The sequence below is a fragment of the Dermochelys coriacea genome, chromosome 2 (genome assembly GCF_009764565.3).
Source record: "Dermochelys coriacea isolate rDerCor1 chromosome 2, rDerCor1.pri.v4, whole genome shotgun sequence".
Classification (NCBI taxonomy): Eukaryota; Metazoa; Chordata; order Testudines; family Dermochelyidae; genus Dermochelys; species Dermochelys coriacea.
In genome coordinates, this window is record NC_050069.1 from 193,107,227 (window position 1) to 193,127,661 (window position 20,435).

Sequence of the window (20,435 nt, forward strand, 5' to 3'; positions counted from 1 at the left end):
TTCCTGCTTTTTCAGCTCCCAATTGGTTTCTGTACTAGTCATTGAACTGAACTGAACTAGTTGAATAAACTGAAATCAATTAAAAAAAAACAAAAAACATTCTCTGCACCCCCAGAAAAGACTACTGCACTGTCAAAAGCCGGCTTAGCACTTCAACAAACTCTGGTTCCATGTGCTTAGCCAGTGGCTTCCACCAGTTCAGTTGTTTGATTTTCTTTAAAACTCGGCAGCAAAATGCATAATATTATTGTTTATATTTAATTTAAATGATTTTAACACATTATAAGTATAGGCCTTAACACAGATTGCCATAATTTCACATAAAAACAAAAATTTTAAAATCTGACTTTTTACTTTAAATCGGGGGAGGGATTTAATCATCAATATGTATTCACCATTATATGGTAATAAGATTGGTGTGAGATCAGAACCAGGCCCGATATATCCCTCTACACTGAATGAGTTGTGGAGTAGTTTTCCTAATGCATCTGATCTTGGGAAGTGTGGGCAGCAAATTGGACACTGCGTGCACTTTTAGCTCCTTTACATCCCTGGCCACCAGAAGTGTGCCCTCCATGAATGAGATGTAAGCATCAACTAACAGACAATGCAATATTGAAGAAAACTAAATCTAATAATGCCAAGGTGGTGGGTGATATGGAATATACCAGCTTGTACTTATATACAGGGAGGACAGACTGTCTAAAGAAACAAGCCCAATAATACCTTTGGGGGACCTGCCTCAAAATTTCAAGAAGCCCTAATGGCTGACATATTCATAAGGGCAGCGCATTAGGGCTGGAGGGAGGAGATGTGACTTGGTTATGTAGTTATGAACAAGTCCTGTGATCAGCAGCACTTTGATAGAGTTCTTTCCTGCAGACAAAAGCTGAGATAGAGAGAGAAGGGAGCTGTGGGATTGGATTTACAGAAGGGATCATTTTTGGAGCAGAAAACTATAACGGGGGGGCGACAGAAGAGGAAGCCTCTTTTCGGTCTCAAGCTATTTTAGTCTCTCCACTTTAGCAGCTCACTCTTCCTAGTAGAGAGGGACCTGAATCAGAAACCCAGATCCAAGGCTACTCAGAACTTGGGGAACGTTCCAATCTTTGCAGCTCAAAATCATCTCCACTAAACAGTGCGAGTATCTGGGCCTGCAGCGCAATCTTACTGCCGTTTGTCCATCTCTCAAAGAAGATGCATCTCCAGACCTGACATGCAGCACACTGAGCTAATATGTTCCTATTTCTTTGCTTCCCTTATTCAAGGTACCAAACAAAAGAAGTTCTTCTTCACACAGCACACAGTCAACCTGTGGAACTCCTGGCCTGAGGAGGTTGTGAAGGCTAGGACTATAACAGGGTTTAAAAGAGAATGGGATAAATTCATGGAGGTTAAGTCCATTAATGGCTATTAGCCAGTATGGGTAAGGAATGGTGTCCCTAGCCTCTGTTTGTCAGAGGGTGGAGATGAATGGCAGGAGAGAGATCACTTGATCATTACCTGTTAGGTTCACTCCTTCTGGGGCACCTGGCATTGGCCGCTATCAGCGGACAGGATATTGGGCTGGATGGACCTTTGGTCTGACCCAGTCTGGCCTTTCTTATGTTCTTATGGTTGCACTATTTACATGGCAACATATCAAAGGAGCCCATATAATGAAAGCAGCTTGTGTAGACAAGGCCTAAAGACAAGAGTTGTACTGCTTTAACTATACCACAATAGTTTACTATATAGATGTACCAGTGATGTTAAAGCAGCACAATGCCCCCCAGTATGGATGCACTGGTATCAGTAACCCAGAATACTGGCATAACTGCATCCAAATAGGGGTTGCACTGGTATATTTCAGTACAAAAAAAAAATACCATGCCAACAGAAACAGTTCTACACACCGTTTTGTAATGGTATATCAGGCCCTAGAGTTATGGCATAAACGTTGTCAGTTCTGCCCCTTTATTTATATGCTTTGAAGTGTATTCATTCTGTTTCTTGCATGCATCACTGTGGTTTGCAACAGCTGTGATGCTAGGAGAAAATAGAGTATCCATTCTTCTCCATTTCCCCTGAGAAGGGAATTCTCAAGTGCATGGTAAATAGTGGGGTTAACAGAAGGTGCAACTGAGTTAACTGAAGTTGTAAAGTATCTGACTAATCACCAGCTGATCAGGAGCAGGGAGTTATATCTCCACGTGATGCCTTGGCACCAGCAATATTCAGAGCCCAGGGGCCCAGCCCTATCAATATTTGGAGCCAGGTGTCCCCCCCCAGCCCACCTGTCACGACCACCCCCGCACCTCCCCCGGCTGTTCCCCAGCCCCCGCTTGCTGCCCCCACCACCTCCCCAGCCCCAGAGCAGAGCATCCCCGGCTGCCTCTTCTGAGCAGCTCCATGCTGCCTCCCTGCAGCAACTGCTGCCACAGGGTCCTAGTGCCCCCCATCTTGACTGCCCAGGCAGACTGACTGAGCCTGCCCTTCCACCTCAAACCCTTCCCTTTTCCGGCGGGACCCTCCACCAGCACAGGGGGCCCCCCACCTGCAGTCACCACTCCTGCCCCATGCTGGACAAAGAGGCAGCCTCATCCCTCACCCCCAGTGAGGCTACAGTGAGGGGCAGCAGGAGGGGAGGAGGCGCACGCAGCACCCCCAGGCACCCAGCACGGGGGGAGGCGAGGGAGATTCCTGGACCTGAGAGGGGCCCTAGGAGCACGTGCAGTGACAGTGGTAGGGGTGAGTGTGTTGCTCGGAGGGCAGGAAAGAGGGGCTCCTCCCCGAGAGCTCGCTACTGCTGGCAGGGGAAGGTCTGAGGGGAGTCGTCCTCTCTGGCCCCTGTCCCGGAGCAGCCTGCCTGCACCCCAAACTCCTCATCTCCAGCCCTGCCCCACCCCAGAGCCCACACCCCCAGCCAGAGCTTACACCCCCACACACACACCCTCAACCCTAGCCCTGGGAGGGGGAGGTCTGTGGTGCAGGCCCTAGGCTGGGGCAGGGGATTGGGGTACAGGGTGCAGGTTCTGGGAGGGAGTTTGGGGATGGGAGGGGCTGCAGGGGTGATATACCCCAAACACCTTATCTCCAGTCCCAGCCAGAGCCCTCATCCCCCTGCACTCCAACCCTGCCTTAGCCTTAAGCCCTGCCCACAACTCCACAAACCCCCCAACCCCAGACAGAGCCCTCACCCCCCACACTCCTACTCTCACCTTGAGCCCTTCCCACACCCCAAACCCCTCATTCCCAGCCCTCACCCCCTACACTGTACTCTCGGCCTGAGCCCCTCCCACACCCCACAGCTCTCACCACACACCCCTCACCCCTGCACCCTCTCCCTTTGCACCCTCTCCCATCCCCAAACTCCCTCCCAGAACCTGCACCCCAATCCCCTGCCCCAGCCTAGGGCCTGCACCCCAGACCTCCTCCCCTACCCAAACTCCCTCCCAGAGCCTTGGGCAGGTGGGGGGCGGAGTTTGGGCAGGGGCAGGTTCTGGGCACCACCAAAAATTATACAAACCTGCTGCCCCAGCCAGCTGTAGTATACAAACAAGGTCCTTCATTTCAACCCTCCACTGCCACATGACACTTACTCATGGGAATTTCTGAACACACAAACTTTATACTTACTGGAGATGGAGTCTGACTCCAGTTTACATGCAGAAAGATCTTCCAACGAGGTGTCACTTCCTTCCGCACCCACACCACACTCCCGGGGTCCCATGGCAGAAGACCGTCTTCTCTCGTGGATCTCGTCTGAGATCATCTCCAGGTTTTTCAAGGCTGTTTTGTACTCTCCCTTGGCTAGGGCCAGCTTTGCCTGCAGGTCATCCACAGTCTTCTTGAATTGCTAATGAGGAAGGCAGATGAGGTTTCTTTAAACCATTGCGGATTTCAAACAAATTCTCATTATGTAAGGAGAGACAAGGGGGCTTCATTTCCCCAGCTAAGCAGGCAACATGGCCTAGTTGATAGAGCACTGGACTGGGATGCAGGCGACTTCTATTCCTGGCTCTGCCACTGCCTGCTGGGTGACCTTGGACAATTCATGTCACTGCTCTGTGCCTCAGTTCCTCATCTGTAAAATGGGCATAATGGGGATCCTTTGTAAAGTGCTTTGAGATCTACCAATGAAAAGTGGTATATTAGAGCTAGGTATTAAATAATTTGAGTATATAGGTTAAAATGTAACTAATAATTTTGGTTTACAGATGTTGAGAGGGGTTTTTAGTTGAAAAGTACCCCGATTATGCAACAAGCCAGGGAAGTTGTGAGGGGATACGTGGGGAAAAAGCAAACAATTGTGGTCCAGTTTGAATGAACACTCCAGTGCATTGGAAAGGATTCTGTGTGTGTCACATAGCCAAGAATGGCGCATAAACCTCTATTAGCTGAGGACAGGGTGATCCATGTTAAGATGAAGAGTTAATGAAAGTGCTTAATAATAGACTATGTTTATTCTGACCATTTATTGAAGTGAATGGACACGCACAACTAGCAGAAAACTACTTGGGACAGTTCTCCAGTTCCTGATCATCTAGTCTGGGCTCTGGAGCAATTTGAGGCATTACTGCCACATGTTGGAATAAATGCCTAAATCTGAATGTGCCTGAGCAGAGCTATCGCATAGCCCCTCAGCAATTCACTAGCTGACAGCATGAATGCTAACAGTCCTTGCCTCTCTCCCTACAGGATCAGGGAATAGGAAAGGCTGAACTGCTCACTTGGCTCCAAACAGATGCAGGAGGTTTTCCAGGGAGAAATAAAACTAACCCATCACTTCCTGGTCATTAAAAGTGCACACATGCGTTCAGACCCAGGTTGCAGGAAGCTTCAAAGCCTTTAATATTGTAGTGTGCAGCTTTAACTGCCCCCTTTTCCCCCCTTCAGGCACAATCCCCACTCCACAGCTAGGAGAGAAGACTGGTGTTAAGGAATACAACAAAGAGCAAACATGAAATAAATCTTGTGACAGAATGGGATATGACAGTATCAATTTATGAACTCCGTTTTGTATTGTATGTTGAACACAAGACAACTTGCCTGAGGGCAACCTACTGTACGGCATTTTCGACAGCTGCCCTGTGGCATTTCAAAACCTGGGTAAAAATTACAAGCTGTCACTTTAATTTTCAGGTGGTTCCTGCTCCTGCTTGCAGGCTAGAGGGCTCTGTAGAAAAGCATGCGATGATCTGTGAATAGACAGCCTGGAGGAGGGGTTGGCAAACTACAGTCCGCGGGACCATCCTGCCCAACCCCTGAGCTCCCGGCCGGGGAGGCTAGCCCCCGGCCCCTCCCCTACTGTTCCCCCTTCCCTGTAGTCACGCCGCCACACAGGCAGAGCAGCTTGTGCCAACCCACCTCCCAGGCTTTCCAGTGAGCCTGTCCTGCCACTCTGAGTAGCCTGGTAAGGGGACGGGGGGAGGGGAGGAGGTCCTGGGGGGCAGTCAGGGGACAGTTGGATGGGGTGGAGGTTTGGGGGGGATGGTCAGGAGACAGGGGGCTGGGGGGTTGGATAGGGAGCGAGGTCAGGGAGCGGGGGGGGGATTGGATAGGGATGACCATCGCTACACATAAGGACAACGTGCAGGAGAGAGGGGACAGGAGAGATTCTGCTCAGCCTGAACTGCTGGCGAGCCACAGACTTACAGGAAGGGTGAGCTCAGACTAGGGGAGGAAGTGCGCTCCAGTACTTCAAGAGTCAAGTCTTTGTGGTTAACAAAAATTCCTTTACCGAGCCTATGTCCCTTGCTTTCCTGCCACCCTGTCCCAGAAAGGGTTAAATTCGGGCTCACTGCCTAGGTGGAGCTCTGGGTGAGCATGTGTAATTGATGAGGAGGCAAGGGAGCGGGCACCTCGGAGAGCTCAGATGCTGATTTCAGGGTTTAGAGGAGCTGGATGGCTGTGTCCCACATCCGAAAGAAGGGCCCCAGATGAGGTCTGAGTCTGGGTCTGCTCAAGGGTCCCAGAGCTAGAAAACAGAGACTAGACTCTACCAGACTCAGTTGGCTTAGAAGCACATGGGATCCAGTGGTCCATTTACAGACTGGTGCCTGCACAGCTGGTTGCTGCACCAGGTAGAAATATTGCTAATGTAGCTGTTTTCCCCCCCCTGCGTGCCCCACAGGTATTCAGCAATCCTTCCACCGTCCTCCATTGCCTCCATGCACGCACGACACACTTCTGTCCTTCTTACTACCATCAGTAGAAATAAACTGCTACTCTAGCCACAGATCACAGCTCCCAGAACACTTCCTGGAGAACAGTGAATACTGCCCACTTTTTTCTGTGAATATTCTACTTTTCCCCAACCAATTCACTGTGTATGTGTTTGCACCCTCTTTAGCTCATTATCCTAGCACAAATTTTAAGCTCGTATCTGAGAACGGATAGAAAGCTTACTTAAGTTTGCTTTCTGCAGTATTGCTACCGGAAACTCGATTGTAAGAATTCTCATCCGATCACGGAGGAGAAATAGTATTGTGTGACTTCAAACACTTAAGAAACAACTTGAACTGTAAACAAGAGAGTAAATGAAATTCACACACTTCAGATTCTGCTGAAAGCAGCAAAATTGGTCAAGTTATTTGCTCAGTTCTAGCAATAAGCAGCAGGGCTCTAATGGGGTTTTGGTGCCCGCCTACTTCACAAGTGGAAAACGGTCTTTTTTGGCCTTTTATTTTTAAAATAGGCTAAATGAAGCGTTTGGAATGGAATGTACTTCATACAGAAATGCAGAGTGATTATAGCGGCCCTTGGCATTGTATTTAAAATTTTTACTGCAAGCAGTCATTACTAGATCTCAGAGTAGCAGCCATGTTAGTCTGTATTCGCAAAAAGAAAAGGAGTACTTGTGGCACCTTAGAGACTAACACATTTATTTGAGCATAAGCTTTCGGAATGCCTCCGATGAAGTGAGCTGTAGCGCATGAAAGCTTATGCTCAAATAAATTTGTTAGTCTCTAAGATACCACAAGTACTCCTTTTCTTATTACTAGATCTGAATTAGATACATACCTCTAGCTGTACATAGTACTTTGCCTTCAGTTCAAAATAAGGCCTGTGGAAAAACAAAGAATAATTTGTTACAGTTGCTGGGATAACACCAGGGGATTGGAGTATGAGAGAGGCTCTGACCCAAAGCATTAAAAGAGTTATGTCTTATGCCAGCAATCTAAAATGTAAACATCTATGTTTGCACGCTGCCATTTTTTTTTTTTTTTTTTTTTTAAAACAAGACCCCTGTTCTAAAAGTTATATTCTTGAACAATACAGATTACTTGAGTTGACGGAATACAAATCTTTTAGGCTTTGGTTCTGCTAAGTACTTAAGCACATGCCCAACTGTAAGCACAACTAGTCCCACTGTAGCAGTGTGCTTTCAAGTTAGTTATATGCTTAAGCACCTTCTAGAATCAGGGTCTTAACCCTCTAAAAATGGGCAGAATGCCCTCACTTAAAAAACCACAATTCTTGGAGCATATACGCAGATCTTTGGAGTGTTTTTTTAGAATGCTGGAAGTAAAATGCCTGTCTCTCTCCAGACTACAGGAAGGATTCAGATGAACATCTGCACCTTTTTCCCTCCAGCTGCACAACACTCCAAGGTTTTGTCCTTGCTCAGTCACAAAAGAGAAAGATGTTACATTTGAGCCGTTTCCTGCTTTATTTATAGCATCATCAGATATCAAGTATACAAAAGGCACAGTTTAGAGCCAAGAATGCAAGTTCTATTCCAAAGCTTTGAAGATAGTCATCAAGTTGATGCTACACGGGGCAATAATAAAATCATCTTATTCAACTGAGATAGACCTTCCAAGCGCTCGCACATTTCAGGAGCTATCCCAGTCAGGGCCAGGCAGTTGAACAGTCAGAGAAGTCTTCATATACAATCAAGACTTCAACCACTACCCTGTATTTCCATACTATGAGCTAGATTCTGAGATGCCAAATACCACTAAGTAGCACCTCAGTCTGCAAACAGTCCCACTGAAGTTTCTTGGGGAGCAATGTGTTACTGATTATAAGGGTGCCAGAATCCAGCTTTCAAATACCAGACACACAGAGGTTGTTAACCCTGACGCTGACCCTGGCTCATCTAATAAAACCTGACCTGCACATAACAGCCAAATTCTAGATTTGTCATCAATTCTTTGTTTAGCTGCATCGCACACTCTTTGGGTCCTGTACAGCCCACTGTGCACTACAGCTATTTGCAACTCAACAGCCCTTGCTTCCATTATTGTAACACGTGAAACACGCTTCTGTTTACTGTATTAACAAAAACATCTAGGGCTGCACTGCAACTCTACACCCTCAGGTAAGTCACTACTCCACTGGTGGGCCCAGTAAGGACTATTCATATCGCAGTAACTGCCCACCATTGGAAGCAGAGATTCACAATCTGGCTCTAAAAATTAAGAATTCATTATCCTCTTTCCATTTAGCTTCCTCACGTAACTTATCCTTACAAAGGAGATTAACCTACTCTGAAATTCAAACACATTATATGGGATCTATACACAACTCTGGTTCAAAGTGAAGGTTTCTCCTGAAGCCCTGGGTTCCACCCTAGTTTTAGGCTAAACAATGAAAGCCAGTCAAAAGTCCCACTGCTCTCTCTACTGCATGGGAGCAGAGCAACCAAGCTTGGCTCCTGATCTCATTCCTTGCAGCATCTCATCATCTCTTAGCATGTGTGAAAAAATCAGTCCCTTATAATTAAGGCTGTGAGTTTGTCATGAAGGTCACGGACTCGTGACTTCTGCACCAGCTCAGGGGCAGCTCAGGCAGCCCCTGCGCCAGGTGCACCGGCTACTGCTGGGGCAGTCTGACCCCCCCACAAGCATTCCCAGCAAATGGGAGCTGTGAAGCCAGTGCTCTGGGTGGAGGCAGTGCTCAGAGCTGCCTGGCCACACCTCCGCCTAGCAGCTGAGCGAGGAGGGTGTTGCCGCTTCTCGGGAGCCCCCAGGTAAGCACCGCCCAGAGCCCGCTTCACCCGGTCCCGTGCCCCAGCCTCCTTCTGGGGGGAGGAGGGGAGGTGCAGAGCCAGGTAGGGAGCCTGCCAGCCAGCCCCGCCCCAGCAGGGGTCCCAGGCTATGCGCCCCCACCCGTCCAAGAAGCCAAGCCACCCTCCCCCAGCATCCACAGGGCCCCCAGGCAGCCCTCCCAAAAGTTTTATTCACTGATATTTTTAGCAAAAGTCATGGACCAGCCAGGGGCTATGAATTTTTGTTTACTGCTCATGACCTGTCCCTGACTTTTACTAAAAATACCTATGACTAAAACATAGCCTTACTTATAAAATTTTATATGTAGGGGGTTTTTTGGTGTTTACCATCTGAGCACTTTGAAGAGTCATTAGTGCAGCCTCAACATCCCTGAGATGCAGGAATTTTTGTTTCCATTTTTCAGATAAAGAATATTAATATGTTCTTGGGGAAGAAGTTTGTTTTTTACATCCCCTCTACCTGAACTCATGGGAAGAGACTAGACAATAGACTCCTATTCCCCATAAAAATTGGTGGGATTGTCTTCTGATTACATTACGAAGCTCACATGAGAAAATGAAAAGTCTGATGTTCTGAAAAGTTTTGCAGTGTTAACTAATTCAGCCTTGGAACTCCTTTGTAAAGTGGCAAGGTATATAGTAGGGTCATTCCACTCACCACTGGCATAAAAAACTCTGAAGTGAAGTGTTACAGGACACAGCACCCTTACACTATTTGGGGCAGGAAGTGAGGAAGCTATATCCATTTGACACTGCAAGGTGAATAGAGGGTAGCAGAATGTACCCAAGGTAACAGCTGGTCAGGGCAACAGAATGAACACCCTTATTCTTATGAAAAGGTCCATAAGACCTGAATGGTAAGTTGTCAGGACCTTCGTTTTCTATCCCATTCAAATAAAGGCTCTTTTGGTAACTTAAGGCCCCTACCAGCACTCAGTTCTAGAGGAAAGAGTGCCATCTACTGAACTGCAGAATATTTATTTCAGTACCTATAGAGGTTTTCCCATCCAATACTGGCACCCTGCTTATCTTATCATAGAAACACACAGCACAAGGTGGAATGGCTGCAGGCTACACTGTGGCAACAACATGTGAGATAGAACCCGTGCTCAGAGTTTCCTGGGAAAGCACTAATACCTCTATACGTATCAAGCAAAATAGTAACAGACATTGATAAAGTAATTTTTAGACTGAGGGATTAAACACTAAATAAATGATCACTGTTTAGTCAAGCTGCAGAAAATGGAAATTAATTATTAAAATTAAAAATATTAGTTGGCGATTACCTAAAGCTTTTTCACAGACAATGAGCAAGTATTACAAAAGGCAGCTTTTCTTGATGACTATCACATTTGCATAGACTTCTATGCAGCAGACGAGAACCACACACCAAACACATTTTATCATTTATCACATACGCTTCTTAGCTATACCCTCTGAAGCGTGTGCCTTTCCATGAGAATAGCTCTCACGTGGCTTGCCTAGAAGGCTCTGGAAAGCGAACAAATCTGATCTACGATATGCAGCTCTGAGGTAGTCTCACACCTTTGAAGTTTTTAGTCAATAGTTTTGCTGCTTTCTTAGCCAGTGTAAAGTTCTGTGACCACATGGGCTGGACTGCAAATCAGACACAGTTACAATATCTGTGCAGCCCCCTGGCAGGTTCCAGGAGTCCTGGAAGCCACGTGTGTGAAGCACCCTATGCAAGTAGACTTAGCACGTAAACACACCACTAGCTAAAACACATACTTGGATTTATTGATGGCCCTTTTCAGTTTCTTCTCTAGCTGTTTCATCCGGCCCATGGCAGCATTGTATTTGGCTGCCGTTTCCTTGTGCACCAGCTCACTTCTTGTTTTCGTCTGCTCTGCCTCCATGACCTTCAAGAGAGGAAACAAATGCTTTAAGTTGTAGCAGGCATGTCACATGCTTATCAGTTTCATATAATTTTAACTAACAGCATTTCCATAACCTCTCTGAAACTCTCAGAATGTAGCCGGGTGGAGGGGAGAAACAGGAGAAGAGAAGAGACATCTTCTTTCAATTAACCTACTTAGAAAAATCTTTCTTGGAAGAAACAGCAGCACGTCTGGTTGGCAAATAAAATATTAACGATACAAGGAGCATACTGCTGCTTAGTGCATTCTGGGGGAGCTTTGGTATAAGCAGCCTCAAACGTGAGAGCTCAGTACCCCTGCAACCCTGTGAGATGTTCAAGATCCACTAGCACAGCTCCATTTTGAGCTACCATATCATCCGTGTTATTTCCCCATTTTCTTCCACAAGTGAGCTATTTCCTTCACAGAACATTCCTCTTCTGGCTGGGAGGATGACCCATCACGAATGTTGCCACACAGACTAGGCAGGCAGAGATGCATATATATGACTGGCCCAAAGGTTAAGTGCATCATGCTTTCCATGAACACTTCCAGTCCAACACACACAGCTTCATGGCTCGGGCACAAATCAAGCAAACATTTGAACATTTATAAATAATGCTCACTGCCTCAGTACTTTAATTTGTGTAAATTTTGTTTTAATTGCTGTAAATATCCTCTTCATCTGCTCCAGTGAGTGTCCTGCTTCGTTTACGATGCCAGAAATGCTATCAGCGATATTTTTGCTTTGCAAATTTGAAGAGTCACCTGGCAAATTAGGACATCCATTTTTCTGTAATACCAGACAGAAAACGCAAGAGTGGAGTGAACCGCATAACAGGGTCCAGCCAGAGGATAAACTAAAGTAATCATTACTCTCTCTCCCCCAACATGTTGACAAGACATGAAGGTTTCCATTCCATAGGTGAGCCAGCATTGTTACAGAAAGTGATGGGACACTGTTTTCTGCGATATTCCTTTTCCAAGAATTCAGAACGCAAACCAATTTATCCCCCAACTCCAATGTAAACAGCTCAAAGTATATTCCATTATTTGAGCTATTCCAACACATGCCAGAAGGAGCAGTCTACCTCAGACCAAAGAAGCAGGCTCTTATTTCAGAAAAGTCAACCAATTGCAAATAATTTTGTTTTCAAATAATATTAGTCTCATCAGCATTGCTTTGGTCTCCTGCAATCAAATGAGCAGTAACTCTTGGAGGCCAAACCAAACAGTTAGTGATATTCAAAACACGCAAAGGGATACTTGAAGTACACAACTGACCTTTGCTTTCCATTGCATTCGAGTAAACCTGTGCTTTCCCCCTTTCAATGCTTACAGGAAAGACTGAACAATGATGAAATTAAACTCTGGGGTCTAGCAATTTCAATTATTGTAACAGTGAGAAGTTTTATTTAAGACCACATTCCCCTTATTGGCACTACATATTTTGCAACAAAAAAAAATATATATATGCATTTTTTATAGAACCCTCTAACCTAGAAAGAATAGTTTTCATAGGCTCTGACTAGATCCAAGAATGTATATTCAGCTCCACTGCCCCTCAGCTGCCTATATATAAGACTCTTTACTTTGGAAGAAAGGTCAAAATTATAAAATATTCAAGATAGGTTCTGCTCTACCTCCAACACGCTAGTTGATCTTTTTGCTGCTATTCAGCTTGTGCAGCAGTTAGAAAGCTAGAATGATGCTCTGACCTTTCCTAGAGGACTGCATTAGACCAATGGTTATAAACCTTTTTTCATTTGTGGATCCCTACAAAATTTCAAATGGAAATGCGGATTCCTTTGAAAAATCTTAGACAGTCAGCAGACCCACAGGGGTCTGTGGACTACAGGATGAAAACCACAGTGTTAGACAAGCCTGGCTTTGGCAAGGAAGTGTCAGATTTAAGATAGGCATTCTTCTGGGACGGCAAGGAAGTGGGTTTACCTTCCTTGGGCATGGCAAAGAAATTTAGCCATAGGTGCAGACTCCGGAAGTGCTCAAAAAAAAAAAAAAATAGTAGTGCTTAGCACCCACCAGCAGCCCCCCTATCAGCACCTCCCCCCTCCAGTACCTCCTGCCCACTGGCAGCCCCGATCAGTGCCTCCCCCTCCAGCGCATCCTGCCCGCCGCAATACGTGGCATGCAGGAGGCCCTGGGGGAGAGAAGCAATGGCCAGGCACACTCGGGTGAGGGGGTGGAATATGGTGGGAGGAGGCAAGGCAGGGTAGGGTGTTGGAGAATGGGGTGGAATGAAGGCTGGGCCTGGAACAGCACATTAGAAATTTGGTACGTATGAATTTAATCCTGCTGGAAGCTCTGCAGAGATGAAGCTGTTTGTTTCCGGTTGTTGTCACTTCTCAGTTGAATGCCAAAATGATTCTTTCCAGGAAGAGTTTGTGGTTGATACAGCTGCTGGCTTAGACATCCTGACTCAAACCTCCTGCTCATGGCATGATGAATGCTGCAAACACCAACATACTAGATCACCTAGGCCTCTTCAAAATACAAAAGCCTTTTGTGAGGCAAGCAGACAGATTAAATTATGAACCACCAAAAACATTCAACCAAAATGGTGAAACCTGTCTTACTGGAGACCTTTTTTTTTTCTTAATTAAAAGAAGAAAAAAAAAACACTTTGTAAAAGAGGTCAGTTGTGAGAGTGGTTGTTTATTTAATCCTTTAATATTATTTATTTAATAATTTCAGATATCAAAAAAACTCAACTTTCCTTACTTCCCTAATGCCCACATTGCACAACTAAACAAACAAAGAATGTGCCAGACTGACAGCCCGGAAAACCTAAGTCCTTTCTCTCTCCCCCCCACAAAAAACAGGTACAGGACAGTGGCTCTGAAATCTTCCCCCCACAGCCCAGCTAAAGAACAACTCTACAAGCAATAGGATAGCTAAATCCTTGACATCTCCAGAACAGCCAACTAACGTGCGCTTGGGCATTTGATGTGGAAATGAGACAGCCAACTCTTTTCACACTGACCACTAACCAGCCCCAAACCAGTTATTTAAGAGTCTATTATCAGTCTCCCCACGCCTCCACCTCTATGCCCAGGCATTAAGAATGCTGCTCTAGAGGGTTCACATAGGGCCTGGTTAAGAATACTGGTCAGATGAAAGTTTTCTGGAAGTGATCACAGCCTCTCATTATTGTGTTATACCCTCTCTTTTGGTCTTTTATGAAAGAAGTTGATGCTATTAAAAGTTACAAATGCATTCATAAGCAGCTTGGCACACAAAGATCAGCTTTATATTGGCTAACCCACCTGCTTGTTCCTTGGTGAGGTCTAGACTATCCCTTTAATGTAGTTAGTTACTAGATCATCAACAGTGTCAGGTAGAATTCATCAGAGCATTGACAGCAACCAGTAAGCTGCTAGATGAAAGACAAAATCCAAGACCATCAGCCAGGTATTCTATCGAAGGGGACATAATATAAAATGTATGTTCCTGGAGAGCAGGTTTGTATGAATTGCTTTGTTTTCTCCCAAGTAATCAGGACAAGCCTAAGTGAAGAATGTACCCTTGTCAGGACCTCAAGAGAGAAACAATGATGCAGTCAAAAGAGAAAAAGCAGGGAACTCCAATGAATCTGTACAGACACCAAGAGTTGTCATAGAAATTAGAAACAAGATGAATTGCACGAAGGAAATGTGTGTAGGACATTCCTTTTTAATGCAACTAATCTCAGACTCCAGATATCGCCCTTAACTCCCTCTCTCCTTATGCATAGATATATTTATTTGTGCATCACACTGATCTTCTGCCAAAGCATTAATGCCATTATTCCCCCTTCATCCCTCTAAAACCATTTATCTTTCGGCCCCTATGAAAGCCGCTTTGTACAAACCTATGTGTCTAAAACCGGAAAATAGTGAAGTTGGTTTCTTAAGCTCTGCTATAGAAGGAGACAAACCCACACCCGTCCTCTTCTCAGAAATCTCCCTAAACAGAGGCCAAAACATTGGGTCTACCTCATTAACTGAGAATAGCTAAGTCAACATTAAAATGAAGCACTTTTTGATAGCATTTTTCACAGGAAAAAGTGTCATTATCCCCATTTTACAGGTGGGGAAATGGAGGCACGGAGAGATTAAATGACTCACCCAAAGTCACACAGCAGACTGGGGCCAGGAATGGGACCCTGAATTTGACTCTCTGCTTCCTAATCACTTGATCATGCTGCATATGAGTGTCCCGGATACCATATGTGTATGTTTGATGGAGTTCTAAAGCATGAGGGTGTAGGGGGATTATACAGACAGAGTGAGGCAGCCTCTATTTAAATTCAATGGGATTTAGGTGCCTAATTCCTTTAGGCGCCTATGAAAATAGGAGTCAAAGTTCAAGGCACAGCCCTCTTCAACCCTCCCTGCAGCTGTTCATACCAGTCCTGGTTGCTCCCCTGAATAAAAATACCTGCTATATTTTATTCTTCCATCCCTTTAAGGTAAGCAGTATTGTTTCAGTGCCCCTCCAGGTTTTATTAGTTTAATTTTCTATATTGTTGGTTCTAAAGGTCTTGTGTATACCCCGTTATAGACTGACCTGTTAAAAATATGGACATTAGGAGCTTTTTAATCCCAGAACAAATCAGGGGCAGTCACAACCGCCCAGACCCCTCACCATTTCTTCCCAGAGAGAATCTGCAAATGACAAGCCCAGTTTCATATTCTGAAGCCTCAGACTCTGTCCACACCCACCAACCCAAAAGCCGCTGGGGTAATCTTGCGGCATTTCCACAGCATGTGTGTATAACAGAGCCACTTATCCTACACCAGTTCTTTCATCTATCTGTTTGCTTCATAATCTTTGCTTTTATTGCCCTTCAGTTACCTAGTTACTTTTGGGCTCAGTTTTGTACCACATCAGACAAATTTTAGCCAGTCCAAAAATACCTGCCCTCCCGGTATACGAAGAAAGAGTACGACCTGCATCGTGCAGGAGGTCAGACTAGATGATCATAATGGTCTCTTCTTACCTTAATATCTACGAGTCTATGAGACCTTAATTTACCCTTGCCGGGCGATTTCAAACAAATGAGTTTGTAGCCCACTTTGACATTTATAGATAGATGCTATTCTGCATGTGATCCATTGCTGCGCCAATAACTGTGGAAGTCTACCTTGTACCCCACATTTGTCATTTACTAACAAAGAGTGCTCAGTGCAATTGAAGTGCTGTAATTTTCCATCAGAAGAGTTCTGTATATGAAGCAGCCATCACAGGTGAACTAGTTCATTTGAAGCCTATTTTTGTTGTTGGCTTCCCACTGCAACCCCAGATTCATAGCTTTGTAGTTTGTTCCCCCTCTCCCCAGCCACAAAAATTCATACGTTCCCAAACTCCTCATGGCATCTAGCTGGGTCTGGTACCAGGGAAGAAGGAGGAATCCTCCCACATCCAAATGACAGAGTGACCACTGAGCCCAATGATCGAAGTAGCCCTCCATGCCTCTTATGTGTACAAGCCCTTACATGACCCTGTGCAGAGATGCATTGGAAGACCTCTTGTAGGGCTCTGTGACATGTAGGGGGTGCCCACCTCAGCACACACCATTCAAATCCTGCCTTCCCCTTGCACAGTAGAACCAGTTCCATTTCTGAATGGGAGACTCCCTGCAGCGCTAGCCCCGAAACACAGACTAACTGATATGGAGAGCCATGAAACACCCAATAAAAATCAATGGCAGTCATGTGACTAAAATTCTATTGCAGAAGCAGTTGCATTTCTGGTGTCAACATGATGCAGACTACTAGTGGAAATAGTAAGGTGTATATTCTATGAATCAGCACTGATTACACCACCACCACCACCAAGGTACTGATATTTAGTTTCTTTTAGAAACTATTTGAGAATGAACTTTACCCAGACTGTTCGGTCAACAGCCAGAAGGGATGAGTAAGATGGGACTCTTTCCGATAAGGAAGTTCTCCATTAACGTATATGTTCCTACAGGATGTTTTGTCACTAGATGTTTTAACATCAGCAGCCAACACATTAGGGTCCATTTCCTATTTTACTCTAGTCATGGGAGAGTTTTCATTATAAGTAAGTCATCCTGACAGGTCCAGGACCAGATATCATGCAAAAAGTCACGCAATGAGGCATCACAACAGAATGGCATTGCTCCCAAGATTGTTTTACTGAAGAATGCTGGGCTCAGCTACAGAACAGCGGCCATCTCACGCACTAAGTCTCTGGGCTTCCATTGCTCAATTGTATTTTCATCCCTGGATTCTCTCTGAGGCAGTATTAAGGGTTTAGAGAAAATTTTTTCATAGAGGCCATCTACAGGAGAGAGATTTCAAAAAGATTCTCAATTTAAATGCTGGCGTGTCTTCCCCACCCGGCACACAACAACCCTAAGCATCCTTTCTGATTTAGTATTAGTTGTCATCTCTCTAGACTTCATCAGCATTAACTGAAGGTCCTTCTCTGGAAAACAAAACATGCATCACTCTCCCTCACGGAGCTTCTAAACAAAAATGCTCATGTCTCATCTCTTTTTGGAGCTTTTCCTTTGCATTCTTTTGATGAACAAGACACTTTTCCCCCATCCAGAAAGTTGTGCTTGTGGAAGGTGTTGGACTGCCAGCCCTGGAGATGGAAGTCTTCTGTTTTTCCACAGCAAAGGCAGCAGCAGTAGCTGACTTTTCCCCTGTACTGACTCACCAGAGCACCTCAACCCTGACTCAGAGTGACCCCCTGCAGAGTTAATACAGTAGCTCAGTCTGAATATTCATTCATTGCTTAGTATTCCACAGGGAAACAACCAGCAAGGGTGCCCATTGTAGCACACTCTGTTTGGGATGTAAGCTGCACAGCTCACACTAGTAACTACCAAGCTTAACTGGACTTTAAGTGGCAGATTAGCAGTGAAATGTTGTATAGCCCATTGCAAACCTGCAGAGGCATCCAGTTTTCATCTTCATGCTTCAAGAAAGAAAAATGTTAGTGTGTTAGTGGACTTTTCTCATTTCAAATAAGGGCTACAGCTTATCACTTCTGGGCAATCACAATGAAGGGGTGAAGCTAGTCTCGTCATGCAATTTTGAAGTATAGGAACCTTAAACACATGACAGTGGTGACAACAACATCAGCAGTGTTCAGTTTTCATATACTAGGTTTCACATTTCACACAGCACACCTGCTGCCCTTTTGGTACCATGCACCATCTGGCAGCGCTGTTGTATACAATTTATACATCAAGACTATGTTATCTTATAATCAAATACAGTTTCCCCAAAGGGATTAGGATTTCAGCACTAAGATAATGTTACACTATTGCTTCAGCCAGCTTGGAATAGTGAGTTAAGCTTTCCTGGCACATCTGGAGAGGCTTGGAAAGAAAAGTTTTAAGTTTGGTTTGGTTCTTCTATGTTCTTTAAAAAAAAAAAAAAAACCCAAAGCTATTTTTGCTTTCTTTTAGGAAAGAAAGGGGGAAGAAACCATAAAAAAAAGTTAGTAAGAATTTCTCTAACAAGTGTTTAATGTTACTGCCACCACCTAGCTTTTATGCAATACTTGCCTTCTCTAGATTTCAAAGCACTTTATAAAGGAGGTTAGCGTCATGATCCCTATTTTACAGATGGAGGAAGCAGAGGCCTGGAGAAGTGAATTGACAGGGCCAGGTCACTCAGCAGGCCGGCAGCAGAGCCAGGGAGAGAACTCAGATCTATTGAATGGAATCTAGGGCCCTACTCCCACATGCAGGCTTTTGATGTCTCAGTGTAGTTCTACCCTGCACTCTTTACATTTGGGGGGCTCACGGCACTTAAAACAGCAGCCTTGGTCCTCAAAATACTAGTCTTATTTTATTCTCCATTTCCCCATGGATGCCTCAGTGGAAGGGGCCTTCCTTGGGCACTGACTCTGCTGCTGTCTCCACAGCCCAGTCAGTTGGCATGGGCCAGCCCTGGGTTTTTATTTGCAGTGCAGACATACCCTAAGAGACCTGCTGGAGTTGCTTCCTCCCCCTCAGACTTCCTTCCTTCCTTTGCAGAGGCTCCCCATTCTGGTTCCCTCCCACTCAACTTCACCTGCATGTCTGACTCAGCATTCCTCTTCCTCACCATACAATCGGATAAGGGAGCTGCTGGCCCAGGGGCTCACGTACCATAGCGACAGGCATGGTAAAAAGAATAACCTACTCAGACTCCACTGTGTTCATCCTCTCCATGTCCTCCAATCATGGTGGGAGCAGCTCTTAGCTTATCCAGAGTGGCTCCCCTTAACCCTTCCCGGAGATGGACAAGCTGCCTTCTTCACCATCTCACAGGAAGCCCCATCCTATTTCATCTTTAATAGTGCCCCAAGTACCTGATTCACAATCTATTTCTATTCATTTGCTGGTGGAATTGTAGCCCTTCTGCATCATCCCTCATGCAAATCAAAAAGAATTTAGGCCTTGTGGCACGCAACAAAGCTAACTCAAACTGAGCAAGCGACTTGAAGCAAGCAGCTCCTTATTGATCTCACCCTTTGGGTGGCATGATTGAGCATCTCTTGCCAGGCAGAGTCAAACTGACGCTTGTCATCCTCCAGCAGCCTCTGTTCAGCGAGTGAAATGGTCTCCTTGGCAGCACGCAGCACCTCAGTAGCTCTCTGGAAATCCTGAGTCGCTTTCTGAGCTTCCAGTTGTGCCTAGAAAACAGACACTGCAATTAGGCATCAAGGAACCCTTAAGTGTGACAGTACTTAAAAATAGCTAAGACCAGGATTTTAAGGACAAAAACACTCCGGTGTTCTGATTTCCCACCCTTTTGTTTGGCAGCACATACATATTTCCTTTCCTGGGTCACTGCTAGTTCACATCCACATGTCTTCAATAAAGCATTACCATGCAGTTCACATCCAATAAACTCAAAATGCAGGAGATCAGAGTTCTGCATAATAAGCATCTGGATGACAGATGGAGAAATACTGTGTGAAACAGTTTTAATCCATCAGGAAGAAACAGGAGGCAGCAAGACAACACAAACTCCTAATATCTCTGCTCTTCATAGCCAGCTTGGTGTTGAATTTCACAAGAATGCAATGGGGAACAACATTTTGTGAGTGCAGAATCTAAGTCAATACCAATTTTTTAGTCACTGCAGTATTAACCAAGCAGAAGAGCATTTCTGAGTGGTTACGTTATTACACAGCGTGATGCACAATTTTCCAGGAAAGAGCTGTAAACCAGTTCTACATATTCTCTTCTACTCTGTTCTGACAGGGGTAGAGAAGGTATTGCAGGTCCCAGGTCTGACGCATTGGGGAGAGGGAAGAATGGAGGTAGCCAAACAGTTGTTAAGTGCAGTACTTTCTACTGTGTAGACCAATGTTCAATGGATATGCTGATTTGGTTCAGTCTCCAGTTCTGGGTCAGTCGTTCAAACCTAGGGATCCTCTTGTCAACAGCTGTGTTTGAAGTAGTAGTATTTAAAAGTCTGGATGAGAACTATGAAATAACTGGCTTTATAATGACCTAAATTCTAGCTCAATGAGCAAGAGGATTCATTTAAGCACTCCACCCATACAAGTATCCTACCCAG

The 20,435-nt window shown here is 45.2% G+C and overlaps 1 protein-coding gene across 2 annotated transcripts in view; it reads right to left on the reverse strand.

Annotated features, from left to right (window-relative positions):
• SH3BP5 (SH3 domain binding protein 5) overlaps positions 1-20,435 on the reverse strand; it is a 59,480-nt gene that overhangs the window by 5,893 nt on the left and 33,152 nt on the right. For both annotated transcript variants that reach the window (XM_038388411.2, XM_043508958.1), the window contains exons 4-7: positions 19,378-19,542; positions 10,748-10,878; positions 7,006-7,048; positions 3,619-3,838 (exon numbers count right to left, since the gene is read on the reverse strand). In XM_038388411.2, the coding sequence (XP_038244339.1) occupies positions 3,619-3,838; positions 7,006-7,048; positions 10,748-10,878; positions 19,378-19,542 (559 nt within the window). The remainder of the gene's footprint in view (positions 1-3,618; positions 3,839-7,005; positions 7,049-10,747; positions 10,879-19,377; positions 19,543-20,435) is intronic.